Genomic DNA, 13833 nt, shown 5'->3' with positions numbered 1-13833 from the left:
AGGGGCAGGTGGTACCCCGCGGCTATACTTATGACTCCCGGGTGTATCTCTTCTCTAAATCTTGCTTCTTATGCACCATATTTGTAAGAAATACCGTGCACGTTTGTATCCTCAAAATAGATAACTAAAACGAATCCGCTTCTTCTGTACAACTTCTCTACGCGTGCGCACGCGCACGAGAGAGTCGTGATACAATTTTCAAGAAATTTCGATTGAAGCTTGAATTATCGAATGAAAACGTGCAATTGCTTTCCCTAATTTTACAAATAATAATTCGAGAATACTTGCATTTCCGCGAGTGAAACCAGAAGACACACCTGGCCGATATAAATAGCTTACTTAGAATTATTTTCTCCCATCGGGATCGAGTTAAGGGGGAGCCTGCTTTAGAACGTTGAAAATAAGGTATAATTTTACGAATTTTTTTTGGAGAAACTATACAGCGGATCATTATAAAACTTTGATGCATTTATTAGTACATGTTTAAAGATAAAAAAATTACTTTTTGATTTGAATATATCGCCTGTAGAGGTCGTCCTGGAGGCATCTTAGTGCAGCTGGCATTGTAAATTGGTGAGCATTCTCCTGCCTCCAAATTTCATCCAAACTGAAAAATTGAAATATTTTCTTGTTATTTATGAATTCCCATCGTCGATGAACCTTTAATATTCATAAAAACGTTAAGTTAAACAATTATTTTTGCATGAAAAAGTTCAAACACTTTGCCTAAAAATCGTACTTTTGTGTTCTAAGCTCCACCATTTTGGCACTTTTCAACTCTTTTCTTCTCTCTTTGGTTCATCGACGATGGGAATGCATAAATAACGAGAACATATTTCAATTTTTCAGTTTAGACGAAATTTGGAGGCAGGAAAATGCTCACCAATTTGCAATGCCGGCGACGCGGCTGCACTGAGATTTCTCCAGGACGACCTCTACAAGCGATATATTCAAATCAAAAAATAATTTTTTTATCTTTAAACATGTACTAATAAATGCATCAAAGTTTTATAATGATCCGCTGTATAGTTTCTCCAAAAACAATTCGTAAAATATACCTTATTTTCAGCGTTCTAAAGCAGGCTCCTCCCTTAATAGCCCTTCCCGGAGGTGACGGTGGCGGTGGAACAAGAGCGGCGGATTCCGGCGTAACGCTGCATCAGTTACGGCGAGCGAAGCGGAGGCAGGAGCGTAGAAACGCGCGTATTGTCGGTGCGTTTCGTAAGACGGGAGGAAGTCGTGCGACAATGCGGCCTCTCCACGGAGAACCGCTCGGGAGAACTCGACCGAAAGAACGAGAGAACGGGCGTAAGAAAAGTGAGCGCGAGCCGGGGAAAATGCAGCGCGCCCGTTGTTTCGCTTTCCTCCCTTTGAGTTTTATTTATTGGCCGACGTGAATATTCAGCTCGGCGGACAAAACTCCGTTCCGTTCCGGGCGCGCGGGCCAGCTCCGCTCTTGTACGGGGAGAGAGAAAGAGAGAAACGGGTGGAGGAGAGTGTCACTTACGGGAACGCGAGAGCGATATTGTTGGACGCGGCCGCGCCGCCGTCGACGCGAGTACAATACGCCGAGAACGGCGGAATGCATTAATATTAATGGTGGTACAAAAGGAGTCTTCTCCGTTAGGCGGCAGGGATGGGGGGAAGCAGAGGGTAACTGTCGCGACTTGTCCGCTCGCGACAGACCCGACCGCTCATCGAACTCTTCCCGAAACATGAAATCGCAATTGCATCGCCGTTAATACACGAAATGCTCCTTCGTTGCCTTGAAGATTTGTGGAATCAACGGAAGCGAATTCGTATGGTATATTCGTGCTCACAAGAGCCGCGATAAACGAACACTCGAAATTTTCTGTACATACACGAATTATATTCCTGCTCTCGCGAGATTTCATATACTCGTACACTCGTTGGGGATTTGAGAGAATACATCTTGTCGCCTGGAGCATCGGTTATTTCAGTGACGATGCGCCTCGTAACGCCCACCGTCTTTTATCATCGCGCTTTCGCCTTGGCGATGATTCGCTGTTTCAGTATTTTAATACTTTGCGCTTGATATGCGTACGCGAGCTGCGTGCGATTTCGCATGTGTCGAATAATATAAATCACATGTAATATAAACCGCGTTGCGACATTCATATTTTTAATGTAATCTAATAAAGAAATAGCATAAAAGGGAGCTCGCGCGGACGCTTGCACGCCCACATACAGACGCAAAGTTCAGTCGAAAGAATTTTTGTGCTAAATTTCTGCGATTTATCTCGAAAGCGGCATCTGCATAACTCGGCTAAAGACTTCGATGGCCTTGCAGCCTGGCTTCCAAGATACATCACGAGATGGAGAGCAAGATACGAAATGGCAGATTCTTCACGCGACGTAGGTGGGTGGTGTGTGAGTCACGGTTATACATATTAAATACACTGGTTGGCCGGCTAACAAAACTGCGGCGTCGATTAGATCTCGCCGCCGCTTATCTGGATGATACGTCTCGTAGTTTTATTTCCCGCGTCTGCAATTTAATGAATTTATTTCATTCTAGTTTATTCCACGATACGTCGGAGGCGCACCGTTCCTTTCACTCCGGACAGCGAACTCTGGACCGTTCCGCGTCGGGAAAAACCGCAGGGATAAACAAAAGTGGACCATGAAAACGCGTAGGATGGCGAGAAAACGATGGAGAGCTCGGGGGAAAAATAACGCAGGTCGTGGAATGGCTTAGGAAAGCCGATCCGAACCGGCTCGGACGGGAGCGAGGAGAAGGTCTCGATGTTTCGCTGGTCGGTTGACCTCGTCGGGTAATAAGAATAAATGTGATTCTATTACGGGTTCAATTGTTACGGCGGCAGATAGGCCGCTCTCGATAGAGGACGAAGGGTAGATCGTAGTCGATAAGATTTACCCGGGAAGGTTTTACCTACGAAATCGCTCCGGCACTTCGGAGGGGGCCGGGGTGTCGGTATTAACGAACGTAATGCTTGTAACATCGTCAAAATGTAATCGTGCCTAAAGAAGGTCGTGCGCTTACGTTGTGCTCGATGCAAAAGCACTCCGTTGCGTAGAGCATTTAGATAGTGCTTTTAACAATCGCTTTATCTAACTAATTCGTAAATAAACTTAAGATTGCACGGCAGATAAAATAACTTGATTGAATAAAACTATTTATAAGAATTATATATTCTATATATTGTAAGTGTATCGTATTACTGCACTGAGAAAAAAATGTAATTGATCCAACGAAATGTCTTGTCACGGGGTGCCAACAAAATATATACTTATTTCAACAAGTTATATATTGAATCAAATATATAATCGTTGGATTATAATTCTCATGTGTGTAATCCAAGAACTACATATTTGTTTCAATATATAACTTGTCGAAATAAGTATATATTTTGTTGGCACCCCGCGACAAGACATTTCGTTGGATCAATTACATTTTTTTCTCAGTGTGTCACGTCCTTTATAAATAAAAGATTTGCAATTGTCCTTAACGCGATTAGATCAAATCAGATAGTCATCTGCGTCATTAAGGCGTTGCTCAGGACAGGAGAAAAATATACGGAATGAAAGTCGCGCGATTTTGGAGAACGCGAACTGAGAGAGTACTCACCGTGCGTTGACGGAGGTAGGATTTCCGACGTCGTCCATGGACGGTTTCCTAGAATGAAACCACGAATGAAATTCGTTATTGTTCATCCGCAGCTGCATAAACGCAGGGTGATTATACGTGGCGCATATGTTTGTCGGTTGCCACATTTCGTATATACTAGTGGAATCCCCCGGGGATTTTTCGGTTTCAACGAGTTGCGTTTAATTCTTTGGGATTTGTACTTCGATAGCGTGGGAGGCAAACTTATTGCGACTATATTGCTCCCATCGCTATGAATCGTCTCTGCATCTTGATGAGTAGTCACTGTGTGCACGTAGTTTTTAAAAATCTGCACACGGCGATCGCCATGTTCATAAAGTAGTCTAAACAGCCGGTTCCCTTCTGAACACAATGTAGCAACTCATTCCTCGCGCGATTAATCACGAATTACAATCTTCACTAGAAACTCTTGTAAACTTGTTTTGCAATTTCAACTGTTTAAAATCGATAAGTTGCGTCATGATTATCGAGAGTTTATTTAACAACTAAAAATGTTTATGTAGATTGTTAAGAGCTTGTCACACGTAGTTTGTAAAACAACCGCAAAATAAAAAGAACGAGAACGTCGAGGAACACCCGCGCGACGTTAGGTCTTGAGAACGTGTGCGTAAGCATCGTCGGATCGAGGCGCGTGTTGGTCTCGTGCTCGCTTCGAGGGTTCCACCCCCATCATCCCCGAAACGTCATCCCCACCAGCGAGTGATCTTCGCTGCGCGTGCCTTTCTCGCCGAAGTAATGCGGCGTGCTTTTTAGGACGGCGAATGCATTAATAATGCCTTCTCTTATTTATCGACGAGAGTATCCGTGCCGCGAGCAATGTTATTTGCGGAAATTGCGGAGGAAGGGAAATGATAAGCCGATAGCACGAGCGACATGGGTGGAAATCGTACTTTGACCGGGCGCATATTTTTATTAATCTTTCGAGCTTTTTTTCCAGATATTTATCACTGAGAGATGCAAAAGGAAGCAGAATAAATATAAATGAAAGGCATAAAACAAATATATTCATATGAAAGAGGACTGATCTGTAACAACTGAGATTTTACATCCCCGAGCTGGAGCGGAACGCGCCAGTGCTCTGTCTTCATTTGACCGATTGTGAGATCTGGAACCCCGTGACGCCAATAAAATGCCGTATCACCGCGGTAGCTTGTGTATCTATTTTCACGCCGCAACCTTATCCCCTTGCCCGACCCTATCGTCGAACGGTGGAGGAGATCATCGATTAAAGTCTAATGGGATTACACCCTTACGCCGTTTTCTTCATTTTGCGTGAATAAGAATAAACGTATTGTACAATCTGACATTTAATTATAATTATAATTTATAACCATTTAAAGTCGTTAAAGATTAAATTAACAATTAAAATTTTAATTATGTGAAGGGCCAAATCTTTTCTCATTCTACTTGCAAAGTGTAATAATAAACGAGATTATTTGCAAAATTCGGATATCTTGTATATACAGGGTGAGGCACCTAAAACAGGCTACCTGAATATCTCGGCTGTTATTGGTGATACAAAAAATGTGTCAGACCAAACTTGCATGGTTTCGAGGGACACATAATTTGTTCTAAATAGTTTTTTATTAGGTGGACGTGTAGAGGTCATATGAAGGTCAACTTCGTTTTTTTAATTGGTATGATATGTTTCTTTACGTACCATCTAGTAGAGCGTTTGAAGATGCGCACATTAATCTACGGGTCAAAATCACTCAAGGTCACTGAAAGCCAACTGCAAGGGATAATAATTTACTTTATATTGCTAGAGTTCTCTGCTATTGAAAATACCGTAAATTCAGAAATGAAAAAGTTCTAGCCGTTAGAAATTTTTTCTTTTCCGAGAAGTTCTGAGTCGATGACATCATTATTTTTTATATTGCCTAGAGTTCTCTGCTATTGAAAATACCGTAAACTCAGAAATGAAAAAGTTCTAGCACTTAGAAATTTTAGCCTTCAGTGACCTTGAATGAGTTTGACCCGTAGATCAATGTACGCATCTTCAAACGCTCTACTAGATGGTACGTAAAGAAACCATATACCATTTAAAAAAACGAAGTTGACCTTCATATGACCTCTACGCGTCCACCTAATAAAAAATTATTTAGAACAAATTATGTGTCCCTCGAAACCATGCAAGTTTGGTCTGACACATTTTTTTTATCACCAATAACAGCCGAGATATTCAGGTGGCCTGTTTTAGGTGCCTCACCCTGTATAGATAATTTCTGCGCTTGCTAGCGTTATACATATTATATTATTATTTTTCATATTGTGCGTTAAACTTTGCATTGTAATTTGCACTATGACGAAAGAAGCAAACATGACACGGAGCGATCTTAGCCGCAGCGAATCGGCAGCGCAGTCGGGAGCGGGTCCGACGAAGAAGACGGCGGGAAAGATACGCTTCCGAGTTTTGCTTATCGATTCAAATCGCGTTCCCCGCGTATGAATGAACGAACGAGTGGGCGAGTCGAGCCACCGGTTGAATGGGAGCCCCACGGGTGACCACAAAGTACACACGTGCGTACCGACGATCGCTCTCCCGCGCTCTCTTTTCCTTCACGCGCCTTGTCGTCTTCCCTCTATTCTCTCCCTAGTTCTTAACTCTACCCTCACCTGCATCGCGAGAGACGGATAAGGGACGAATTAATCAAATTCGCAAATCTTCTACCTTAATAAACTTCCTCTTCTGAGATCATCATCGCGATGCGATCATTTTTAACTGTTTTTCCGTGAAGTCTTTTCGTTTCACAAATTGACCGCGCAGGTGACGTAATCCGACGTATCGGACTAGCGTAGCTAGGTATGCGGCGCGACCGACGTGAAGCGTTTTGTACCGCTGGCGCTAAAAATGCGTGGCGAATCGGCGGGAAGGATCGCCCTGACTAGGCAACTTCGCGGCGGATCCGTTTTCTACGATCTTAATAGGTATCGGATCCGCTCAAAGCATTCCGCCGTGCGGTGTACACGCTAGGTGTGTACCCCGCTGGTATATACCGGCGCCGGTAAATCCGCCATGTTTTTCACGCGTTGGTTTAGCCGCGGCATTAGAATCATGGGCCATCGCGCGCGTCGCCTTTTTGCTTTTTTCGCTCACTGTCGTCGCGCCGTGACTCTCGGAGTTGGCGCGCACCGCGCTATTAAACGACGCTCGATCTTTGCCGGGCTATCTGCTGCATTGTACGCAATTATACACGCTTTTTGTCAGCTGACTCGGTGTAAAATGCGGTTTTCCGAAAATGGCAGTGGAACGAAGACTGGTCTCCACGAGGTGGTACGCGATAGTATCGTTTAATTTGGCACAAAACATCAAGCTCGTCTACTTCGAGCGCTCGTCCGCTATACTCGTCTCGTTCACAGTACTTTATTTATCCCCCTTCTCGTACCGGAGGCTTCTCTCCTCGTTGCCGTTGCTTTGCGATAAGTACCGCGAAAGTTGTCTCGTCCATACCTTATTTCAACATGTCGTGCCTCTCAACAGTCCTTCCGTTCCTCTACGTTTCCTTCATAAAACGGAAGCTTTTTTCTTCAACATTTATTCAAGTCGCAGAAATTTAAGAGAAGTTTTTTACAATTGTAAATAACGACTCTCTCGAAATGGGAAATCTCAGATCGCGCGATATGAACAGGCAGTTTTTTAATTTTTTTATGAGAAACGTTTTGCTCTCTTGTGCGCGAAACGGTGTGACAGCAATAAGGCTAAACATGTCGACGTGATCCGGTCGGTCGAGTTGCTGGTTAAGGCGATGCAAAACGCGACTTCGCTTCTTGCACTTTGGTGTGACAGCACTACAATATCGCGATCTCGTCCGAGTAAGTGTAACAATGTCATTATTTCGTATCCGGGTTTCGACCCGCGTGACCCGAAATAACTACGAATCGACTCGTCGAGGTACACCGAGATGTCTTCGTTAACGTTATCCCCCGATCGAAGTCGATTAAAAGCGACCGATCGTGCCGATCATTAAACGAATTTCGCGGGAAAGGTGCAGTTGGTGTATTTGGGGCGCGCGCGTATCTGAATGTGGACGAATGTCCCGGCAGTTGAGACAGTTGCGAGATCGAATAGCGAGGGAGCCGAGCGAGCGAAGGATAGCGGCCAGGAGCGCGGAGAAAGGACGAGGCGCGGAGGCAAGGGGGACCGAGAAGGGGCAAAAGAGGGGACCGAGTAGGGGGTATGGAAGGCGACCGGTCCTCCGGACAGACGGACGGAAAGACAGACAGGCCCGGAGACCGCTCATTACGGGCGGCGCATGCGCGAGGAATGCGGCGGCTCTGGTCTCTCCGATACAATAAATATAGGATCGGATCGGCGGATCGGAACGAACGGCCGATGCAAGAGAGAGAGGAGAAGGAGAATACTTGAGTCCGGCGGAAAGTAAGGGCAAACCGATCAACGAACTGGGGGCCGACAACAATGCCCGGCGTAGTAACGACATCCAGTTAAATCGCGGTCGTCGGCAAAAAAATCGGCGCGATTCTTTAAGGGCTCGGTGAACCCCCGAGGAGAGCAACCGCGTTGTTCCTCCGCCGGCGTTACGTCGTCGTTTGAAGCGCAAGTGCTCGGAGTGCGAGAGTTCGGAGGAACCTGGAGGTCGGACATTGTCGTGTAACGCGCCGGCGAAATTCCTTCTCGTCTCGTCCGCGAGATCATTGATAGACTTTCAGTCCATCATTTTCATCGCACGTAATTGTATTGTCGGAGCACTCTTGAATACGATTGACACGGTAAAGATGATTCTCGCGACAATCGCTATCGGATTGTAAAAAGAAGAAATAGTCGGGCGATCTTACACTGGCGATTATGAATAATATAATTAACGTTTCGTTTAACGGCGTTATTAGCGGGAAAGCAAAGCGGGCACATTACGGCGTAAAAGCCCGCGATCGAAGGATGGGCGCCGGGTTTAAAATTGTAGGGAACCGACAAGGTGGACGTACCCACGATATAAATGCTGATCAATCAAGGCAAGGAACGGAGCATTTAATCGATACTTCAATAATTATCAACCTGCTCCGGACGAGTTTTGCAGATAACCCTTATGCATTTTTTAATCATGATGCTCCTTTTCTTATTGATCAATCAACTTCTACTTAATGATCGCTTTAAATATAATTTGTATCGCATCAAACGCGAAAGCGGTGCGCGATTTTCAAATTGTTGCGCATTATTTAAGATAATTTCTCTCAAAAATTTATTTACCGTTAAAACAGTATTTTCCACGAAAAAATTTATGCATATTATTAATTTATGCACAGGGCATAAACACAGTATCACAATGATGCATAATGATGCGTTAGACTGGCTCCATTAATTTTAGCGTTTAAATAATATGACGTGAGATTTTTCATGCAGCACATTATGGATGATATCTTGAAAATTCGTAAATGACAGAGAACGCGGGCGCAAGCAAACTGATAACGTCGCCTGTATCATTAATCCCGTCTCGTTGTTTACAATTAGCGTAAAATCGCTTGCAGTTCATTATGACGGTATCACGCGCGTTCGACTCGCGCTGTAGTCATTAATTATGCTTTCGTACGCACGCCATGATTATGCATAATAGTTTGTTGTCAGATACATGCGTTTTGGATAAATCACAGGGAATCATCATAAATACCGCCGTGATTAATTAATCTCTTCTCATCATCGCTACGCTACATATTATTATAATATAATGCTTTGCGAATACATAGATGCAGTCTTCTCGAGTCCTTGAATGCTGCATTTTTAACGAGAGGCGGGCAAAAGTTGATCAATTTGACAGTAGTGTATAGCAGTGTCGTTTGCGTTCAATGTATGTGTACATGCAACGTACTACGATGGCCCACACATGTATGAAATGGCTTCGTGCCGACTCCGTTCGTTCGTCACTCAAGAGTTGATTTATATCCGCGGGTAAGAACCTCGCGGCGCAGACCTCGATGCTTCGCTCGCTGGTTCCGCGTGTTCGCCGCAGCGCTCACTTTGAACAATGGAATTGCGTCGCGACGTCGATCTTTCGGTATCAATCACCTCGCCAGCGAGATCTCTCGTACCCCTCAGCCGTTTACCGAGCTCGCCGCTCGTAGCTTCGCTTTCTATTATTAGCTAGAACGATTCTGTTTTTGCTCCTATGAGGGAAACGCATATACCATCGAGTTTCGAGTCAGGGATGAATTAAGAGCTCGTAAGCTGACGGTTGTTTGTAATTTGCATTGATGGGCGAAAACGAGGGAAAACAAATCAGTACGAATTTAAATTTCTTACCTGTCTGTCCAACAGAGTGCGTCATCTCGATACCTAGAAGCAGAAGAAGATATTGTTTAGTATCACATATTATATTGGGTCGTCCGGAAAGTTCGTGCCGATTTTTAATAGATGGCGTTGGAACATGTCTGAATATATCAATGTTATTGAAAACATACGATTTATATACATATGCTTAAAGGTGACATTTCAACGCATCTTTAGGAAAAAAGTTGTTTCAGATAAATTGATTCGTGTCAGTTTTGTACTCTTTTGAAGATGGAAGAAAACAAAGAACATTTTAGACACTTGATGCTTTTCTATTACCGGAAAGGCAAAAATGCCTCACAAGCAACAAATTCGATATGTTCTGTTTACGGAGAAGGCGCTTTAGCTGAAAGAACCGTACGTAAGTGGTTCGCTAAGTTTAGAGCTGGTGATTTTAACCTTAAAGACCAAGAACGCTCGGGCAGACCCTCTACTACTGATGATGACCAAATCAAGACACTGATCGAGAATAACCCACGTTACACGACACGTGAATTAGCAGAGATACTGAAAATATCGAAAACCACTGTCCACGATCATGTAGTGAAGCTTGGTTACGTAAGTCGCTATGATGTATGGGTTCCGCATAATTTGGCCGAAAAAAATTTAATGGATCGCATTTCCATCTGCGACTCGCTGTACAAGCGCAACGAAAACATACCATGTTTGAAGCAATTAGTGACGGGTGACGAAAAATGGATGATTTACAACAATGTAGAACGAAAAAGATCCTGGGGTAAGCGAAATGAACCAGCATTAACCACTCCGAAAGCTGGCCTTCATCCAAAAAAAGTCATGCTCTGTGTCTGGTGGGATTGGAAAGGAATCCTATATTATGAGCTCCTACCACACGACCAAACGATAAATGCAGATAAGTACTGCTCGCAACTGGACGAATTAAAGACAGCGATTCAGGAAAAACGTCCAGAATTAGCTAATAGGAAGGGCGTCGTGTTCCATCAGGACAATGCCAGACCTCATGTTTCTTTGACCACCCGACAAAAATTGTTGGAGTTTGGCTGGGATGTGCTACCTCACCCACCGTATTCACCAGACATTGCACCTTCAGACTTTCACTTATTTAGGTCTGTGCAAAATTCTCTTAGCGGCAAGAACTTCAACTCTTTGATCGACATAAAAAACCACCTTGAGGAGTTTTTCGCCGAGAAACCTAAGAAGTTCTGGGAGAATGAAATCTTCCAGTTGCGTGAAAGATGGACAAAGGTTGTGAAACAAAACGGTGCATACATAAGTCAATAAATATTTATCGACATAAAAAAATGTTGCCTTTGAATTTTCCTTCAAAATCGGCACGAACTTTCCGGACGACCCAATATATTATATTGTAATAACGCGACTTTTGTAAGTGCTCTCGAGTTTGGGAACATATCTATCTATGTATATTATATGCCTCTCTGCATATGTTGTAACTATTTATTCCTTTTCGTTACTTTAACTATAAGGTTCGGGGCTCGAGATACGAACAAGAGGATGGTGACGAACGATTATCCGTTTCAAATAAACATATTCAAATTCCATGAGCAGATGAGAATAATTATATTTCGGTTGCATAATATAGGTAATCGAGGAAATCATCGAACAAGTCGTATTATTATTCACAATAAAAGTGCGGAAATCATATTATTAATCGAGTTATTGTCCAATACATAAACGCGCGGAAATTTTGTTTCAATTCATAGAAATACTCATCTGAGTTATCGAATAGACCGGAGCGCCCGATCCCTCGTTGGCTCTTTCACCTGCTTCAGGGTCCTTTGACTCGGAAATTGATCTCTCGTGTTTGCTGAGAGCGTGCTGTTCAATCGGTTATCAACCAAGTCCAATCCTTTCCAGGATACGGCGTCATTTATGATACTCGTTGCGAGTCTCGTCACAATCTCGATATTCCGATGGAATAGAATCCAACTGGCTGTCCAAAAATGGCTGATATTTCGTTGATGTAGAATTGCTGAGAATGATGTTGTCTTCTCAGGACCCCGAAACGAAAGAGGACGTGGCAGGCGATTACGCTCCTTTTATCACTATCGATCGACGATCGATATACATGCGCAGATAGGACTATTCGTCTCGCATGCGCCTTAAATCGATTAGACCGTGCTGTCATAGGCCGTACTGGCGCGCGTTATACAAATAACTCTCGTGTCGAATAAACTCACGTCTTACAATTTATGTTATTTTTTAAGAAACGATCATCAATCTGACAACAGAGTCGCCGAACCGTTACTGGGATAATAATAGTTCTGTAAATAAATCAATTCACAAGAACGGTCAACTTCGATATTTCTCGATTTTCACAATATACACACTGAGAAAAAAATGTAATTGATCTTACGAAATGTTTTGTCACGGGCTGCCAACAAAATATATACTTATTTCAACAAGTTATATATTGAAACAAATATGTAGTTCTTGGATCATGGATATGGATGTGTAATCACACATATGAGAATTATAATCCAACAATTATATATTTGATTCAATATATAACTTGTTGAAATAAGTATATATTTTGTTGGCAGCCCGTGACAAAACATTTCGTAAGATCAATTACATTTTTTTCTCAGTGCATCATCTGTCATTATTTCCATCCTAAATTCGACAATTATATCAATTATTTATAATGATTACTGTGTATTTCTTTAAAACCAATTTTTTTATTAAAAGCTTAGAATTAAAATTTAAAGATGCCTGCTTTGATATCGTTCTCCAAGTCGATACTTATATAAGTATTCCTAATTCGTCGCGGTGTGCACATTGCCCCTCTTACGCTCTCAACCCCAAAGTCCAAATCCCGTGTCGCAGCTTACAGGAAAAAGCTTTTATATGAAAGCTTGGCTAGGAATAAGATCGCTGTCGTAAATTACGTGCGAAGCTAATCTTGCGCTTGAATGGTGCTATGTGTATGCCCGCTCTCTGGGCCCCTTTTCTATTCTTCCTCATCGAATCATAAATCCGATCGAAAACCGAAATTTATAAGCTTCACCGATACTCCCACTCGATGGACGATATTATTAACAACACAGTCGACGTTCTTGATAAATCTAAAATTATTCGTCATGATCACGAGTATATTTCACACACATAAACCAAGACTCTCACTTCATCGATACTTAGAAGAAGCGTAGCTTCGCAGTGGAAGTGAGGTCACGATTTCCGACGAGTTCGACGGACGAGGGACCAAATTCGCGATACCGAGGCTGCGGTACCACGGATGAATCAGAAGACGCGAGAAAATAGGGAGTCGCCCTGTCAACGCGACATGATTTAAAGCCAAATATTACGACTGAACGCACATTCCTGCGACGTCCCCGGTCTAAGCAAGACGAGGGTGAACGACACGAGGGATGAGCCGTAAGTCGTGCAGATATGTTGGCCACGGTTTATTACCGGGATGGCGGAATGGTCGGCGGGGTGGAGGAACATTGATTTAATGCGGGAGTAATTGGGCAGCCGGACGTCTCTATGAGCGCGCCACCTTCCACCGCTAATGCGTTCCCGCCCTTCTAACCTTTTGGCTAACCACCGTGCGAGCGAGCGAGCGTGCTAGCTCTGTCTCCGTCCGCGCCACCCTCGCTCCTTCTTCTACCCGCGGGACGTGAGAAAGGCGAACGCTTTATTACTGCTTTTATTGCTCGACGAGTTTTAGCCGCGCTACCACAGGTTGGATCGGCTTATGGCGCTTATTAAACTTTGATGTCACCAAATCGCTCTTTCACTCTCTGCGTCTGCTCTTCCACGCTATCACCGTGGCACGTGGACGTACGCGGAGGCGAATACCGGAGGGGCGAGAGCGCCTTCACCGGAACGCGATAATTTTATTACGATTCAAATTTGATCGCGGTTTATCAATGGAATCGACGTACTGTGAATCAGAGATGAACCGTAC

The 13833-nt window shown here is 43.6% G+C and overlaps 1 protein-coding gene across 4 annotated transcripts in view; it reads right to left on the bottom strand.

The window, feature by feature from the left end:
* Nucleotides 1-13833, bottom strand: part of LOC105277583 (protein trachealess) — a 78128-nt gene that overhangs the window by 44705 nt on the left and 19590 nt on the right. For 3 of the 4 annotated variants that reach the window (XM_011336023.3, XM_011336024.3, XM_026971378.1), the window contains exons 2-3: nt 9900-9932; nt 3611-3658 (exon numbers count right to left, since the gene is read on the bottom strand). In XM_011336023.3, coding sequence (XP_011334325.1) covers nt 3611-3658; nt 9900-9932 — 81 coding nt within the window. The remainder of the gene's footprint in view (nt 1-3610; nt 3659-9899; nt 9933-13833) is intronic. The other variant, XM_011336025.3, reaches the window with a different exon arrangement.

The sequence above is a fragment of the Ooceraea biroi genome, chromosome 7 (genome assembly GCF_003672135.1).
Source record: "Ooceraea biroi isolate clonal line C1 chromosome 7, Obir_v5.4, whole genome shotgun sequence".
NCBI lineage: Eukaryota > Metazoa > Arthropoda > Insecta > Hymenoptera > Formicidae > Ooceraea > Ooceraea biroi.
Note: the sequence above shows the minus strand (reverse complement) of the source record. Positions and strands in the feature narration are given on the sequence as shown.